The 18080-nt window shown below is 46.3% G+C and overlaps 1 protein-coding gene across 4 annotated transcripts in view; it reads right to left on the bottom strand.

Moving 5' to 3' along the window:
* The window catches only part of LOC117515559 (growth arrest-specific protein 2), an 81050-nt gene that overhangs the window by 40033 nt on the left and 22937 nt on the right, over window positions 1-18080 (bottom strand). For all 4 annotated transcript variants that reach the window (XM_034176172.1, XM_034176171.1, XM_034176173.1 and 1 more), the window contains exon 2: window positions 559-720. In XM_034176172.1, coding sequence (XP_034032063.1) covers window positions 559-703 — 145 coding nt within the window. In that variant the 5' untranslated portion in view covers window positions 704-720. The remainder of the gene's footprint in view (window positions 1-558; window positions 721-18080) is intronic.

The following is an 18080-nucleotide window of genomic DNA, read 5'->3' as shown; positions in this document are numbered from 1 at the left end:
TTTTCTTCCACGGGTCTCTGTTTTTTTTTGGGGGGGGGGGGGGGGGTTTAAAGCATTGGACATCATTGTAGATGAACAGCCTATAATTTTTTTTGCACCTGCGTATAAGTTTTACCCTCTCCAATCAACTTTTTAATCAAACTACGCTGTTCTTCTGAACAATGTCCTAAACGTCCCATTTTCCTCAGGCTTTCAAAGAGAAAAGCATGTTCAGCAGGTGCTGGCTTCAACCTTAAATAGGGGACACCTGATTCACACCTGTTTGTTCCACAAAATTGACGAACTCACTGACTGAATGCCACACTACTGTTATTGTGAACACCCCCTTTCCTACTTTTTTTTTACTAATAGCCCAATTTCATAGCCTTAAGAGTGTGCATATCATGAATGCTTGGTCTTGTTAGATTTGTGAGAATCTACTGAATCTACTGGTACCTTGTTTCCCATGTAACAATAAGAAATATACTGAAAACCTGGATTAATCTTTTTAGTCACATAGCAGTACTATTATTCTGAACACTACTGTACATATACGGTATCAGCTGGACTGTTGCTTACCAAGAATATTTGTGAGCCACAGGGCCAAGTCTTCCTTCATGGGTAGCAGGCTGGCTTCATGTCGACTGGCCAGCCACTGGTGGTACTGTTGCATGTCTGTCAGGCCAGGGCTGCCGGGCTGCTTGTGGCTCACGGAGCTGCACATAGTTTTTTATTGATGGCCTGAGAAAAGACAGTAGGAAGCCAACACACATGAAGCTTGGTTAGTGATACAATGCCAACATTCAAAACATGCAATATCACATGTCCATGTGAACATTAATATGTGCAATTAAAAGGTAACGTCTGCTGCTGGAGCATAGCTTGAGATGGAGAGTCTGTGAATGCAACTGTCCTGAATTGAGACCAGGCTTTCAGTGACTTCCTGGACTGGGCCATCAGAAGTGTATTGTTTGCACCAAATGTTTTGAGCTTGGAGAGGCAGTCGCTTATCTCAGCAATGACATTCATGTCGCTGGATTCTCAGTTTCTCAGACTGGGAGAAACCTGGGAACAGCTTATGAAGCCATGAGGTCAGTGAACAGAGGTGTTTGATGATGCTGATACACATCTTTGCAGGAGAGCAAGGTCCAAAGCTTTAGGGTGCTGGTGCTACCTCCCTTAGGGCCCCTTCACACATAGTACGAATAAGTACAACTCAGGATGACTCACAGCAAAACAGCTCGTATGAGCGAACCACGAAAACATCGCGCCAACGGGCAGGTGTATAATTACCGAATATCACTGGGTTTTACAAATAATATATAAAAGGGGATGCAATACAGAACCCTGCAGTTAAATAACCCTGGTTAAAAAATAAAAAATGTCACTCACAGGATTCAAACCTATAAGCTCTGATTACCAGATGGAAATGTTACCACTGTGCTACCATTGCTGGCCTGTAATCAGTGCGGAAAAATGCCTGAAATCAGCAACAACATGGAGGAGGTGCGCTGTGTGCGGGCGCTGCAGCCCGGTGCAAAGACGAAAGATGCTTTATGTATTTCCACGTGAGGAACACGTGGAACATAACAAAATGTGGAAAAAGTGAAATGCTGTTAATGCTTTCCCGGTGCATGGAATAATTTTTTTTTAAATATCACCCCTCAAATCACAAAAGATACACAGGCTCTCAGACACAAAAACAATGAAGAAAAAAAATTTCTATATTACAAATAATTACAGAAATATTTTAACGTAAAAATAAACTGCAGTCTTTGAGCTTCGCAAAAATTAGGCATCATGAACATACTGATCATGATTTGGTGTTGCACTACAAAATGTTTTTAAAAACATTTTTATCACTTCAATTAAGGTGTTGTTTGTGATGTAGCAATTTTCACTTTGTATATCAGGTACAGCTGCAATCCTGGGCCTTTGAGAATGTGTGTATGTTGGGGAGCTGGGGGGGGGGGGTATTTCTGTTATGTCACGGAGGTGTTAAGCTGTGTCAGTCATAAATTCTAAATCAGGAGAATATGTGAAAACACTCACAGACTTGTAAAACTTCGGAGATGTTGAACATTAAATATCAAATGCATGAAAATGTAAAAGATAGATAATAAGTGATTTGGCACAATATGACCCTTTAATAATTATTGTATTGGATACAAATGTCAGATCATGCAGAAAAACACATTTAAGATATAACAAAGATAGATATTAAAGCAAGTTACCTTAGCATGAAAAGTATTTAACAGAACGAGGCTCTTTTATTCCTCAAATCAGAGAACAACATAAAGCTTATCCATGTGCTGTGCATGTACTACAATAACATTGTTTTTCCTTGGCGCTATTTTAAAAGCAAAAATACTTCTGATCTGGTGCTGTTAAACTGTGCAAAAAAGTGCACAAAGGCACAGACATCCAAGTTACACTGAACAAAAATATAAAAGCAACACTTTTGTTTCTGCTCCCATTTTTCATGAGCTGAACTCAAAGACCTAAAACATTTTCTAAATACACAACTCAGCCACATGGGGTGTGCAGCCAGTACATTTTGAGTGCCAGTGTTCTGTCGAGATGAGGTGCGTCGTTGAGATGAGGTTCCTCGCATAATTGCATATGTGTGCACTGAAAAAATTACTTGAGGAAGTTCGCTTATTTTTATGGGCAAGTAAATGTATAAATTGTTCATCCAAACGTAGTAATGTATAAAATCTACTCACTATAAAACAATAATTATTTTTAACCTGGAGTTAGCTTATTTCGATAGGCAAAATATACATATACATACATTTATGCTCCTAACGTAAAATACAGAAAATGTTTTACTTACTAGGCTATAAATACACTGAATACAATTTAAAAAAAATGTTTTGACGGAAAAAACAAACAAAAAAAAAACACGCATGCGCAGTTGCACGTCGAGCAAGTTACATCATCTCTGCATGTGCAGTTGCGCGAGGCACCTCATCTCGACGGGTGACGTCTTCAAGTCCGGGGTAGAGCGATGTGCGCATGCGCGACACACCTCATCTCGACGTTCACCTCATCTCGAAGGGACACCGGTCTCAAGCCCGGATAAATGAGGAGGGTTGCGCCAGGAAGGGCATCCGGCATATAACAAGCCAACTATGCAGACTAAGAATCGAATTTCCATACCGGATCAGTCGAGGCCTGGGTTAACAGCATCCACCACCGGTACTGTTGCCCAACAGGGTGCCGGTGGAAATTGGGCTACTGCTGGGCGAAGACGATGAAGACGACCAGCTATGTTGTACGGCTTAGAGACGGTGGCACTAACAAGACAGGAGGCAATGCTGGAGGTGGCAGAGCTGAAGATGTTGAGATTCTCTTTGGGACTGACGAGAACGGACAAGATTAGGAATGAACATATCAGAGGGACAGCTCAGGTGGGATGGTTTGGAGCTCAGATGGGATGGTTTGGAGACAAAGTCAGAGAGGCGAGATTGAGATGGTTTAGACATGTGCAGAGGACAGACCCAGGGTATATAGGGAAAAGGATGCTGAGGATGGAGCCACCAGGCAGGAGGAGAAGAGGGAGGCCAAAGAGGAGGTTTATGGATGTGCTGAGGGAAGACATGCAGGTGGTTAGTGTGACAGAGGAAGATACAGAGGACAGGGTGAGATGGAAACGATTAATCTGCTGTGGCGACCCCTAACGGGAACAGCCGAAAGACAAAGAAGAAATACACAAAAGAGGTATTTCTCTAAAATATTGTTCACAAATCTGTCTAAATCTGTGTTAGGGAGCACTTCTCCTTTGCTGAGGTAATCCATCCTATCCAGGGGTGTTACCAAGGGGGAGCAGGGGGTGGGCAGTGCATTACCTTGTGAAAAGCTCTGCCCACCCAATGAAAACTCAAGATGAACTGATTTGCTACTATTTGACATTAAATGTGATATCCCATATGATTGACAGCCAGAAGTAGACAGCCATTCAGAGAGCACTTTACGTATGCTACATCTACTCTATCTAGCACTATGTGTGATTGGTGGATTTGTTTGCCAGTCTATTCTGATGAGAAACTACCCAACTGACCCTCCCATTCTTAGTTCGACTGCTGTCTTCTCACTGGTGTTGTTGCAACAACAATTCTGGATCATAAGCACATTTCAATATGTCAAGAGAAATGCATAGGTGGCTCATTAAAAAACAGGCAGCTCACACTCCCGTAAGTGCCGTCTCCACTAGCAGCCCTGCAACTACTGAACAGAGTGTTGCATCCATGCTGGGGTCTGGGACTGCATGTGAATCACCAACAGATGCAGCATGCTCTGCACCCATGCTGGGAGCTCAAAACGTCTGTGCTCCCCATCTTCAGCTATGCTATGTCCACTTCTCCGGCCTTAAATACGGCTCACCCATATCAGCCTATTTTAAGCAGCTAATCTAAGTGGCCGTTTGGGCAAATTCAGAGGTGTTTTAACACAGCGTGGTCAATTTCAACTATGGCTTGAATATTCAATGCTGCACGATGCCACCTTCTGCTTCGCTTGTCACAAATTTAGTTCTACTTTGAATCGTGAGGACATATTTACTCAACGTGGCTACACTAATTGGACAAAAACACTCTATAAAGACAGTGGCTTTTACAAACATGCAGCAATTATCTACACTCCAGCACCATGGTCGCATGGCAGGAGTATTAGTGCCAGTCAGAGAAAGGGAAACATTTTGTCCAACTGCTGGGTCATACCCAAGCAGAAAAGAACAGATACCACATTAAAAGCATGGGTGAAGTCATTCAGTTTCTCACCGTTAGTGAACTTGCTCTGTGTGTGCACAATCACAGGGATATGGATGAAGAGGGACTGTTTAGTCGGCTCGTTGATTACACTCTGAAAAAAGATTTTAAACTCACAGATATCGCAAAATTCACCTGGGAGAATGCCAAATATGCTAATTTTCCACACTGACCCACATGCTCACCCCTCTCTGCTAATCAGTATTGCATCCAAGGAAGAGAGATGGAGTCATTTTGGCCCATGAAAAAGATAAGAAAAAAAATCTTGACATGAATCAATTTGTGTCTGAATTTGCCAAGGCTAGCCGCAGACCAGCCCTGTAAAGAGTGTCTGGGTTACTGTAGTTTCTTCACTAATGACTGCACATCTCCTACTGTTACATGTTCTACATTATTGATGTTTACCTTAGTTTGTTAGCTGTCACCTGAAGTCTGTATGTTCTTGTCTTCTACATTTAGAGGGGAAAAAAGTTTCAAGATGTTGTGCATGTTGTATTTGACACCAATTCAGAGTAGAGTACAAATGCCCACCCAAGTTTTGCAGTTTCATCACAGCACAATGCCACAGACATCGCAAGTTTTGAGGGAGCATGCAATAGACATGCTAACTGTGGGAATGTCCACCAGAGCTGTTGCATGTGAATTGAAGCTTCATTTCTCTGCCATAAGCCATTTCCAAAGGCATTTCAGAGAATTTAGCAGCACGTCCAACCGGCCTCACAACCACAGACCACGTGTAACCACACCAGCCCAGGACCACCACATCCAGCATGTTCTCCTCCAAGGTCGTCTGAGACCAGCCACCCGGACAGCTGCTGCAATAATCGGTTTGCAGAACCAAAGAATTTCTGCACAAACTGTCAGAAATTTGTCTCAGGGTAGCTCATCTGTATGTTCGTTGTCCTCATTGGGGTCTCGACCTGACTGTAGTTCATTGTCATAACTAATTTGAGTGGACAAATGCTCACATTCAATGGCATCTGGCTGATGATCAACTCTATGTGAAGGAGATGTGTTACACTCTGGGAGGCAAATGTTGGTAACTCCAGATGCTGACTGGTTTTCTGACCCCCGCCCAGACACCCCAATAAAGCAAAACTGCACATTTAAGAATGGCCTTTTATTGTGGCCAGCCTAAGGCACACCTGTGCAATAATCATGCTGTCTAAAGCCCCGGTCACACGACACTAACGAAGGACACCAAAGCCAAAACGAAACAAGAAATCTGGACTTACGTTGACTTTCGGAAACATCGTTTAACTAATATAATTAAACTTTATATGCATGTCCGATATCCATCACTGCTGCAAAAAACTCAGGGTAAGGCGACGTGAACATGTCCCATTGACCTCCATTCATTTTGTCTATAGAACAAATGAATGGAGAATCTTGAAAGTTGAATTCTGAGAAATGCTCAAGTTGCCCAAAGGGCAAACAAACAACTTTTACTTTGATAACCCTATAGACCATGTTACTGTATAAAATTTCACTGTACTTAACATTTCCAGGTCAACCTTTTGGCAATTAGACCAAAAATAGCACATTTTTCGAAATTTCACAAAAGTTCATGTGTTAGGTGGCACCTCTAAATCTCAATGGCATTCCTCAAAACTTTGCAAGAGTCATTTTTATGTTAATTGGAACAAAGTGCAACAGCCAGTCAAGGAACTGCAACTTTTTCTTCTGCTGGGTGGGTCTCAATCTGACACCATCAAATCTTACGGCTTGGGCAAACACAAGAAAGCCGTGTAGGTCAGCAACTGGAAATCACACACAAAGGAACAACTCAAGAGCAAAACCACAGGCGTGAGAGAATCTGGCACTGGAGTGAAGGATGGTGATGGTTAAATAGTGTGTGATTCAATTAACTAATTAATGAGCCTGCATGTGAAACTGGAAGCCCAAGTGTTCCTGAAACAGGAAGTAAATCTAATGAACAAGTAAGCAATCTATCAGAATAAAAGCGCATCACAACAAAATCACAACAAAGGGGAGGATTAACTAGGAGCTACAAAATAAAGGGTAAACACTTCAGGACAAAACATGCAGGAGACAAAACTCAAAAACAGTAACCCAGAGAGCAAAAAACAAACACCAGAGAAGTGATAAAATATTAATGGTAACAAGTACAGAAAATTATCACACAAAGCACAGTCTGGCTGGTCACAACAGAGGACACGCTGCTTTTTCTGTTTTAGCAGCAGACATTCATAGTTTTCAGGTCAGATGTACCACACTCTAAAATTAAACATCAACTTTAATTGAGATAAGTCATGAAACTGCCTCACTTTCCCCAAGAAAACTTTAAAATAAAAGCCATGTCAAGTGAACGTACTTGGATTAACGAATCTGGGTTTTATTTCTAAGTTTGTCTTCGGAAACTGAGGCAATTGATTTCCCAACTATTCTAAACTCAACATGTGGGAATTAAAGATCTGTCCCAGGAGCCGGAGTCACAAAACATCAAATGGCTAAAGGTAACTCCAAACTTGCTGATGTAGAAGTGTCTCCTAAAAATAATGGCCATGTCATTCCAAATATTCAGACTCCTAAATGTTTGGTTTAACCAACTCCTAAATCTGTGAAAAGTTATGGGTAGTCAAGAGGACTCCTAAGATACGAAGGCCAAATCACAGGCAACACAAAAATGACTGCTGTCAGCACCCCACCTCATACAGTCAGGTCAATATTTTAGAAACATTTAATGATAATAAGCTGCTAAAAATGGGATGCAGGTGTCTGACTGCACAAGCACATCATACACCACTGAGGCCATGGGTGCAATCATTTATGAAGAAATACATTTATGCACATTTTTTTTTTTTTTTTTGTACGAGGGCTGTCCATAAAGTATAGGTCCTTTTTATTTTTTTCAAAAACTATATGGATTTCATTCATATGTTTTTACGTCAGACATGCATGAACCCTCGTGCGCATGCGTGAGTTTTTCCACGCCTGTCGGTGACGTCATTCGCCTGTGAGCACTCCTTGTGGGAGGAGTCGTCCAGCCCGTCGTCGGAATTCCTTTGTCTGAGAAGTTGCTGAGAGACTGGCGCTTTGTTTGATCAAAATTTTTTCTAAACCTGTGAGACACATCAAAGTGGACACGGTTCGAAAAATTAAGCTGGTTTTCAGTGAAAATTTTAACGGCTGATGAGAGATTTTGAGGTGACACTGTCGCTTTAAGGACTTCCCACGGTGCGAGACGTCGCGCAGCGCTCTCAGGCGGCGTCATCAGCCTGTTTCAAGCTGAAAACCTCCACATTTCAGGCTCTATTGATCCAGGACGTCGTGAGAGAACAGAGAAGTTTCAGAAGAAGTCGGTTTCAGCATTTTATCCGGATATTCCACTGTTAAAGGAGATTGTTTTAATGAAAGACATGCGGACGGGTCCGCGCGTCGGGACGCAGCCGGCGCGGAGCGGCGGCACAGGAAAAACACCTCCGTGTTGATAACCATTTGTAAAATCCAGGCGGCTTTTGATGGCTTTCAGTGGAGTGAGTATATGAGAAATTGTTTAACAGCTGGACATGTTCCAACTTGTCCTTAAGGCTTCCAACAGAGGTGTTTTTCCTGTGGCAGAGCGTCGCGGCGGCTGTGAGCCGACGCGCGGACCCGTCCGCACGTCTTTCATTAAAAAAATCTCCTTTAACAGTGGAATATCTGGATAAAATGCTGAAACTGACTTCTTATGAAACTTCTCTGTTCTCTCACGACGTCCTGGATCAATAGAGCCTGAAATGTGGAGGTTTTCAGCTTGAAACAGGCTGATGACGCCGCCTGAGAGCGCTGTGCGACGTCTCGCACTGTGGGAAGTCCTTAAAGCGACAGTATCACCTCAAAATCTGTCATCAGCCGTTAAAATTTTCACTGAAAACCAGCTTAATTTTTCGAACCATGTCCACTTCGATGTGTCTCACAGGTTTAGAAAAAATTTTGATCAAACAAAGCGCCAGTCTCTCAGCAACTTCTCAGACAAAGGAATTCCGACGAGGGGCTGGACGACTCCTCCCACAAGGAGTGCTCACAGGCGAATGACGTCACCGACAGGCGTGGAAAAACTCACGCATGCGCACGAGGGTTCAAGCATGTCTGACGTAAAAACATATGAATGAAATCCATATAGTTTTTGAAAAAAATAAAAAGGACCTATACTTTATGGACAGACCTCGTATTTGCTAAATGCAATAGAATTAAACACTATGGTCTCACATATATGAAAAGCTTAATGGCCTATTATCTCTAGCAGTTATTTGTCAATCAAGTTCTACAAATTGTGCCCTTATCAGAGATTGCAAAAAAATACTGCACTTTTCACACTACATTGTGGTTCTGGACAGAAGTGGCATTTATTTGCAAGCAAATATTTTCACCACGCTTCTCACTGATTTTCCTTTTTTTATTTTTGCATTGCAGCAAGTCCAAGCTCTATGATCTTAATCTTAATGATGTGTCAACTGCATTGACTTTTTACTCAAAATGCTGTAACTCTTCAAAATAATACAAACAACTGAATTTCCCACAATAATGTCATTATAAGGGACAGTAATCTCCAAAATGGGACTCCTAGGAACCCAGACCACTGCTGACATGTTACCTGCTAATCTGCTGCTAAATCTGATGTGATGATTGATTAGTCATTCTGATTGATTCATTCATTCTAATTTGCAGCCTGTCTGAGCTCCTGCCTTGAAAAGGAACAGGCAGTGCCTATTTGTAGGAATGGAGACTAGTGCCTCGAGTGGTGACTTGAATTCTATAGCCATGTTGGGGAGGATTGCTCAGTGTTGACCTTTCAACCAAGCTGTCATTAACAACACTGGACTATACAGTATATATGGTGGCTCAGCTGCAACATTTATGTCACTGCATGTTCTGACAATTCTGTGTTGTTTTTGGTTGTTTGCTTTATTTATGGCCAAAGCAGATGGTCACCCCACTGGGTCTGGTCTGATTGAGGTTTCTTCCGGTAATTAAAAACTAGCTGAGTTTTTTTCTTACCATTTGTTTACTCAGAGCAAGTTTTAGTAGGGTTGAATCCTTGATTATGTGTACTGCAATGGGGCGAGTTTTGTTGTGATTTGTCACTACACAACTGTGAACTGGATTACAGTAAAGCAAGAGTGTAGAGTGCTGGCATCACGTGCAAATCCTGTAGGAACCACAGATCACTATAAAGCTGTTAAGTGCATGGAGAAAGTTGGTCAAATTAATTTCTTATCTTTCTTCTTATCGTTATGTTGCACATCTAAAGTAATCATTATCTAGAAATGTATGCTGGAGCACCAGGACATCATGTTAGTCTTGCTGTAAATGTCTAGATATCTCTAAACTTGGTGACTAAGTTTCATTCACAGAAATAAGCAAAAACAACCTTTATTCAGCATCATTATTCTCAGCAGAAGCCAGGGGAGTTTGATTGAATCCAAGGAAGGAATGCAAGTGCTTTGTCCAAAAGCCAGTGTGGATTACAGTGACCCAATGACGTGAGACATCCTGAGTTCAGTTCCTATTTCCTTCTGTTTGTGACAAATGATGCTTTTCAGATTAATACAACTAGACTTTTATGCAGTAGAACCTGAATACAAAGACCTCATGGTTACTGTGGGGGTCAATAAAACCATCGAAACCAGTGAACTTACACAAGTGACACTAATGATGTTAACAACACTAGTCAGGACTCTGGAACTGCTCCAGCTAAATGGAAGACAGCCGTCATTACTGTCATTAATCATGCATGGTTCTTGCTGCTACATGTCAAATTATCTGCAATGAAAAAAAGACCCATCAACATTTTAACATTACAGCACTGAGACAGTATTTGACATGTATTGTTCAGAATATTAACTATTACTTACTGAGGTCACTGTAAAGCTGTGGAAAAGTTGACAGCATCAGGAACAATAAGTCTTTACTATGTCACTCCATCAATGGCAAAGTTCAGATGTTTTAGCCACATCATGGTTAAAAAAAACTGGCAAAAACTGTCCTGGCAAAAACAGGTTTTAGACTGGTTGCTGGTGAAAAAAAAAAAAATGTCTAAAACAGGAAACCATATTTGAAATCTGTTTAAAGGTAAAATAATCACACAAGAATACTTAAATATAACAATTCTGTGATGAGTATGGTAATGCACAACAACAAGGTTACACCCATATGTATGGAATCAAATGGTAACTATCAATTCACTTTATTTATATAGCACCAAATCACAACAAACATCAGTCAGAAGTGTTTCACAAGGGCAAGGTTAAGGCCCCCGAAAAACTCCATCAGCATTTTTTGGTTCTTGGAAGAAACCCCAATGAGACCAGAAAAAGAAGGATGACCATCTGCTCTGGACTTTCTATGTGGAGTTTGCATGGTCTCCCCGTGTTTGCGTGGATTCTCTCCAGGTGCTCCGGCTTCCTCCCACATCCAGGTTAGGTGGACTGGAAACTTTAAATTGTCTGTAGGTGTAAGTGTGGGTGTTAATGTGTTTGTTTGTCTATACGTGGCCCTGCAACAGACTGGCGTCCTGTACAGGGTGTATCCTGCCTCACATCCTATGACTGCTGGAATAGACTCCAGCCCCCGTGACCCTTAACTGGAGTAAGCGGTTGAAGATGAGTGTTAGTAATCAGGTAACTGTAATAATCTGATCTCTCACATTTACATGCCCTTCAGTAATCCAATAACTGGAAATACCGAGTTTACATGATTTCAGTTCATTACTTGGATTTCTTTGGAAGTGGAGAAAGAAGAAAGGGCAGCTCCTGAAGAAAAAGCATGGACTGAAAAAAAGAGTTCTCTCTTTCCATCTCCCCCTAGCTCTGTCTCCTCCTCTCCCTCTGTCTCTCAGCAAGGAGGTTTATGGAGTTGATGTCCTCGCACCCGAAACATGACATCATGGTTTTAGGAAACTCCATTCAACTTTAATATATTTGTCTGTAAACCACATAGATTGGCACAAGATTTGCTCTTTAGAATGCTGAAACAATACACAGGGCCATTCAAGGATGCTTGGGTGTCCTGTCAAATTATTCATTTTTTTGGTTTGAGACACAACAAACTCTCTGAACTTTGAGATCTGATGAAAGCTGTTATGAGGCGCAACAAGACAGCAGGTTGTCTTGCTGAACCTCTGGAAATGTGAGTGACAACTGCTTTTACACATGTGCATACGTAAAACAACAAAATAAATCTGATTAATGGTATTTATGTACCGAAGAAATCTGAGTAATGGGGGAAATCCAAATGTGTTGATCCGATTACTCATAATCAGATAACAGTTGTTAATCGGATAAAAAAAAAAAATGTATTTTGCCATTTACATGACCACTTAATAATCAGATAATGGCCAATAATCAGATAGTAACGGGATTTTTATGTGCATGTAAACGGGGCCAGTGAGAATTTCTGAGTGTTTTTCCTCATACTTGTATCACTGCTTTGACATTTCAGATCGTAAATTGGTAATTCCCGCAATGGGTTCAGGTCACATGTAAGATGGAATTTTTCTGAAACATATGACAAAGTTGTTTGTCTTTTGGCTGCCTTGTTTGTACAGGGTCACCACAACAGATCCAATACAGATCTGTATAGGGACTTGGCACAAGGTTTACACTGGATGCCCTTCCTAATATGTCTCCAAAATTGTTTTTTTTTTTTTTTTTCATTTTACACTAGGGTGTTGAAATATACGTGTTGGGAAAGTGTAGTGACACGGACCCACAACAGGGGGCGCAAATGAACGGTCAATAGATGAGCCAAAATATAACAATTTAATGTTGTGAATGTGCACAATGAACATACAGACAATCTCAGAATATCATAACAGTCAATACACAAAGGTGACGTGTGGGCAGGCTCGAGGATAGAAGACGTCTGTCCCAAGAAGAGCCGGAACCACACGATTTCCGCCGCCCCAGAACCTGGTGAATACTGGAGCCGCCAAGTCCCGAATTCCCAGGTGATCACCGTCCCCGACTGTCGGATCTGGTACTGCTGGCGAAGAACAAAGACAGTCAAGTGTGGGTGTGTGTACACCCAGTAACAACGACGGTGGGAATGCCACCTCCACCTCTCACTCAAAAATTGCAGAGTACTGTAGATTCCTCAGGGGAAAAGAGTGCCTTCAGCGCTTTCACAGCTTTCACCGACGGAGGTACTGGTACTCCTGCAAACACTCACAATATACAAATATTGCGATCACAAAAACGGCTGAGGATATTACCTCCAATGAAGTATGATATCTCGGCAACGAGGTGGAGATGACGTCTGGTCTTTATGGAGTGAGATGATGTTGAGTAGATGGGTGACAGCTGTCAAGAGGTAATGAGCGACAGCTGTCACCCCCGGCTGTGTCCATGGCGGCAGCGCCCTCTTGTGCCTGAAGCCCGCACTTCAGGCAGGGCACCCTCTGGTGGTGGGCCAGCAGTACCTCCTCTTCTGGCGGCCCACACAACAGGACCCCCCCCTCAACGGGCGCCTCCTGGCGCCCAACCAGGTTTGTCGGGGTGTCGGCGGTAGAAGTCGGCCAGGAGGGCCGGATCCAGGATGAAGCTCCTCTTCACCCAGGAGCATTCTTCGGGTCCATACCCCTCCCAGTCCACCAAGTACTGGAACCCCCGACCCATCCAACGGACGTCCAGGAGCCGGCGCACCGTCCAAGCCGGCCCCCCGTCGATGATCCGAGCAGGAGGGGGCGCCGGTCCGGGAGCACAGAGGGGTGAGGTGTGATGAGGTTTGACACGTGACACGTGGAAAACCGGATGGATCCGCAGTGAAGCCGGGAGTTGGAGCTTCACTGCGGCAGGACTGAGGACTTTCAGGATCTTGAAGGGGCCAATGTACCTGTCCTGGAGTTTCGGGGAGTCCACCTGGAGGGGGATGTCCTTCGTGGAAAGCCACACTTCCTGCCCGGGCTGGTAAGCAGCGGCCGGGGATCGCCGGCGGTCTGCATGGGTCTTCGCCCTCATCCGGGCCTTCAACAAGGCAGAGCGGGCGGAGCGCCACACCCGACGGCACTTCCGCAGGTGGGCCTGGACCGAGGGCACACCGACCTCTCCCTCCACCACGGGAAACAACGGGGGCTGATACCCCAAACACACCTCAAATGGGGAGAGGCCGGTGGCCGAAGACACCTGGCTGTTATGCGCATACTCGATCCAGGCCAGATGGTTACTCCAGGCCGTCGGGTGCGCGGATGTGACGCAGCGGAGGGTCTGTTCCAGTTCCTGGTTGACCCGCTCTGCCTGTCCGTTCGTCTGTGGATGGTACCCGGACGAGAGGCTCACGGTGGCCCCCAGTTCCCTGCAGAAGCTCCTCCAGACGTGTGAGGAGAACTGGGGACCACGATCTGAGACGATGTCGGAGGGTATCCCATGCAGACGGTCAACGTGGTGGACCAGGAGGTCTGCTGTCTCCTGGGCTGTTGGGAGCTTCGGGAGGGCCACGAAGTGGGCCGCCTTGGAGAAACGGTCCACTATCGTGAAGATGGTGGTGTTGCCCTGGGACGGCGGGAGGCCCGTGATGAAATCCAGGCCGATGTGGAACCAGGGGCGATGAGGCACCGGCAGCAGCTGGAGGAGTCCTTGGGCCTTTGTGTGTACTGCCTTGCCCCTGGCACAGGTGATGCAGGCCTGGATATATTCCCGGACGTCTGCCTCCATAGACGCCCACCAGAAGCGCTGCCGGACAACTGCCACGGTCCTTCGCACCCCTGGATGACAGGAGAGCTTGGAACCGTGACAGAAGTCCAAGACTGCAGCTCTGGCCTCTGGTGGGACGTACAGACGGTTCTTCGGACCTGTTCCTGGGTCCGGGCTCCGTGCCAGGGCCTCCCGGACGGTCTTCTCCACGTCCCAGGGGAGGGTGGCCACGATAGTGGACTCAGGCAGGATGGGCTCCGGTGGATCCGACAGTGCAGTTTTGACCTCCTCTTCGTGTACCCGGGACAAGGCATCCGATCTCTGGTTCTTGGTCCCGGGGCGATAGGTGATCCGGAAGTCAAAACGCCCGAAGAACAGTGACCAGCGGGCTTGCCTGGGGTTCAGCCGCTTGGCGGTCCTGATATACTCCAGGTTCAGACGGTCAGTGAAAACCGTGAATGGCACAGACGCTCCCTCCAACAGGTGTCTCCACTCCTCAAGAGCCTCTTTCACCGCAAGGAGTTCTCGATTGCCGACGTCATAGTTCCGTTCAGCCGGGGTCAACCTGCGTGAAAAGTAGGCACACGGGTGAAGAACCTTATCAGTCTCTCCGCTCTGGGACAGCATGGCTCCTATCCCTGAGTCAGAGGCGTCCACTTCAACCATGAACTGGCGGCTAGGGTCGGGCTGCACCAAAACTGGCGCAGTAGCGAACCGTCGTTTCAACTCCTTGAACGCGGCTTCGCACCGATCCGACCAGGTGAAGGGGACTTTTGGAGAGGTCAGGGCTGTCAGGGGGCTAACTACCTGACTGTAGCCCTTAATGAACCTCCTATAGAAATTAGCGAAGCCGAGGAACTGTTGCAGCTTCCTACGGCTTGTTGGTTGGGGCCAATCTCTCACCGCCGCAACCTTGGCCGGATCAGGGGCGACGGAGTTAGAGGAGATGATAAACCCCAGGAAGGACAAAGATGTGCGGTGAAACTCGCACTTCTCGCCCTTCACAAACAGTCGGTTCTCTAACAACCGCTGCAGGACCTGACGTACATGCTGGACATGGGTCTCAGGATCCGGAGAAAAGATGAGAATATCGTCCAGATATACGAAGACGAATCGGTGCAGGAAGTCCCGCAAGACGTCGTTAACCAAGGCTTGGAACGTCGCGGGGGGCGTTGGTGAGGCCGAACGGCATGACCAGGTACTCAAAGTGACCTAATGGGGTGTTAAATGCCGTCTTCCATTCGTCTCCCTTCCGGATCCGAACCAGGTGATACGCATTTCTAAGATCCAGCTTAGTAAAGATTTTGGCTCCATGCAGGGGGGTGAACACGGAATCTAACAATGGCAACGGGTATCGGTTGCGAACCGTAATCTCATTCAGCCCCCTGTAATCAATACATGGACGAAGTCCGCCATCTTTCTTGCCCACAAAAAAGAAACCTGCCCCCATCGGGGAGGTGGAGTTCCGGATCAGCCCGGCAGCTAATGAGTCCCGGATGTAGGTCTCCATTGATTCGCGCTCAGGTCGTGAGAGGTTGTACAGCCTGCTGGACGGGAACTCAGCGCCTGGAACCAAATCAATGGCACAATCGTACGGACGGTGCGGGGGAAGGGTGAGTGCCAGATCCTTACTGAAGACGTCAGCAAGATCGTGGTACTCAACTGGCACTGCCGTCAGATTGGGAGGGACTTTGACCTCCTCCTTAGCCTGTGAACCGGGAGGAACCGAGGATCCTAAACACCCCCGATGGCAGGTTTCGCTCCACTGAACCACCACCCCAGATGGCCAATCAATCCGGGGATTGTGCTTCAACATCCATGGGATGCCCAAAATCACGCGGGAGGTAGAAGGAGTTACAAAAAACTCAATCTCCTCCCGGTGGTTTCCAGACACCACCAGAGTTACTGGTTGTGTCTTGTGTGTGAGTAAAGGGAGGAGGGTGCCATCTAGTGCCCGCACCTGCAACGGCGAAGGAAGCGCCACCAGAGGGAGCCCTACCTCCCTTGCCCATCTGCTGTCTAGCAGATTCCCTTCTGACCCCGTGTCCACCAGTGCTCTGGCTTGAAGGGTTAAATCCCCGCTCAGGATTGTGACTGGGAGTCGTGTGGCAATTTGTGTGTGTCTCACTTGAATGTTTTGACCCCCCCTTAGCCCAGTCTCTAAGGGCGAGTGTTGTCGTTTTGGCCGTTTGGGGCAGTTTCTCTGTGTGTGCTCAGTTGAGCTGCAGAGAAAACACTCTCCACGGATCAGCCTCCCCATTTTGGCCCTGTGCATTTCCCTAACAACGTCAGCAGGGGGAGCTGTTGCCCCACAAAGCGCTGCGGCTGTGGAGCGTGGGGAGGGCGGCCCCTTTTCGAACCCGGAAGGGAGAGGGGTAGCGCGTATCCGGTCACGTCCTTCGCCTCGCTCCCGACGGCGTTCCTCCAACCGATTGTCTAACCGTATAACGAGATCGATAAGCCCATCTAAATCCCGCGGTTCCTCCTTAGCTACCAGCTGCTCCTTCAGAACCAACGACAGTCCGTTTATGAAGGCGGCGCGGAGCGCAATGTTATTCCAGCCGGACCTCGCAGCCGCGATGCGGAAGTTGACTGCATAAGCGGCTGCGCTCTCGCGTCCCTGTCTCATTGACAGCAGCACGGTTGAAGCGGTCTCTCCTCTGGTGATCAAACACTGTTCTGAACTCCCCCACAAACCCAGTGTATGCTGATAACAACCGTGAGTTCTGGTCCCAGAGCGCCGTAGCCCAGGCGCGTGCTTTACCCCGAAGCAGAGCAATCACATAAGCTATTTTACTAGCATCTGACGCGTACATGACGGGACGTTGTGCGAAGACGAGCGAACACTGCATAAGAAAATCCGCGCACGTCTCCACACAACCTCCGTATGGCTCAGGAGGGCTTATGTATGCTTCAGGGGATGGTGGGAGGGGTTGTTGAACCACCACTGGAACGTTTATATCCTGCACAGGGTCGACAGGAGGATGAGCTGCAGCAGCGCCCTGAGTGCTCGGCGCCATCTGCGCGGAGAGAGCCTCCACCCTGCGGTTCAGGAGGATGTTTTGCTCAGTCATTTGATCCAACCGAGCCGTAAAGGCGGTGAGAATGTGCTGCAGCTCACCAATCACGTCTCCTGCAGACGCCTGCGCTCCCTGCTCTCCCATTGGTTGTTCAACAGCCGGGTGACGCCCCTCAGAGTCCATGACGCTGGCCGAGATATCCTGTTGGGAAAGTGTAGTGACACGGACCCACAACAGGGGGCGCAAATGAACGGTCAATAGATGAGCCAAAATATAACAATTTAATGTTGTGAATGTGCACAACGAACATACAGACAATCACAGAATATCATAACAGTCAATACACAAAGGTGACGTGTGGGCAGGCTCAAGGATAGAAGACGTCTGTCCCAAGAAGAGCTGGAGCCACACGATTTCCGCCGCCCCAGAACCTGGTGAATACTGGAGCCGCCAAGTCCCGAATTCCCAGGTGATCGCCGTCCCCGACTGTCGGATCTGGTACTGCTGGCGAAGAACAAAGACAGTCAAGTGTGGGTGTATGTACACCCAGTAACAACGACGGTGGGAATGCCACCTCCACCTCTCACTCAAAAATTGCAGAGTACTGTAGATTCCTCAGGGGAAAAGAGTGCCTTCAGCGCTCTCACAGCTTTCACCGACGGAGGTACTGGTACTCCTGC

This window comes from Thalassophryne amazonica, chromosome 8 (genome assembly GCF_902500255.1).
Source record: "Thalassophryne amazonica chromosome 8, fThaAma1.1, whole genome shotgun sequence".
Classification (NCBI taxonomy): Eukaryota; Metazoa; Chordata; class Actinopteri; order Batrachoidiformes; family Batrachoididae; genus Thalassophryne; species Thalassophryne amazonica.
This window is presented reverse-complemented; position numbering and strand designations above follow the sequence as displayed.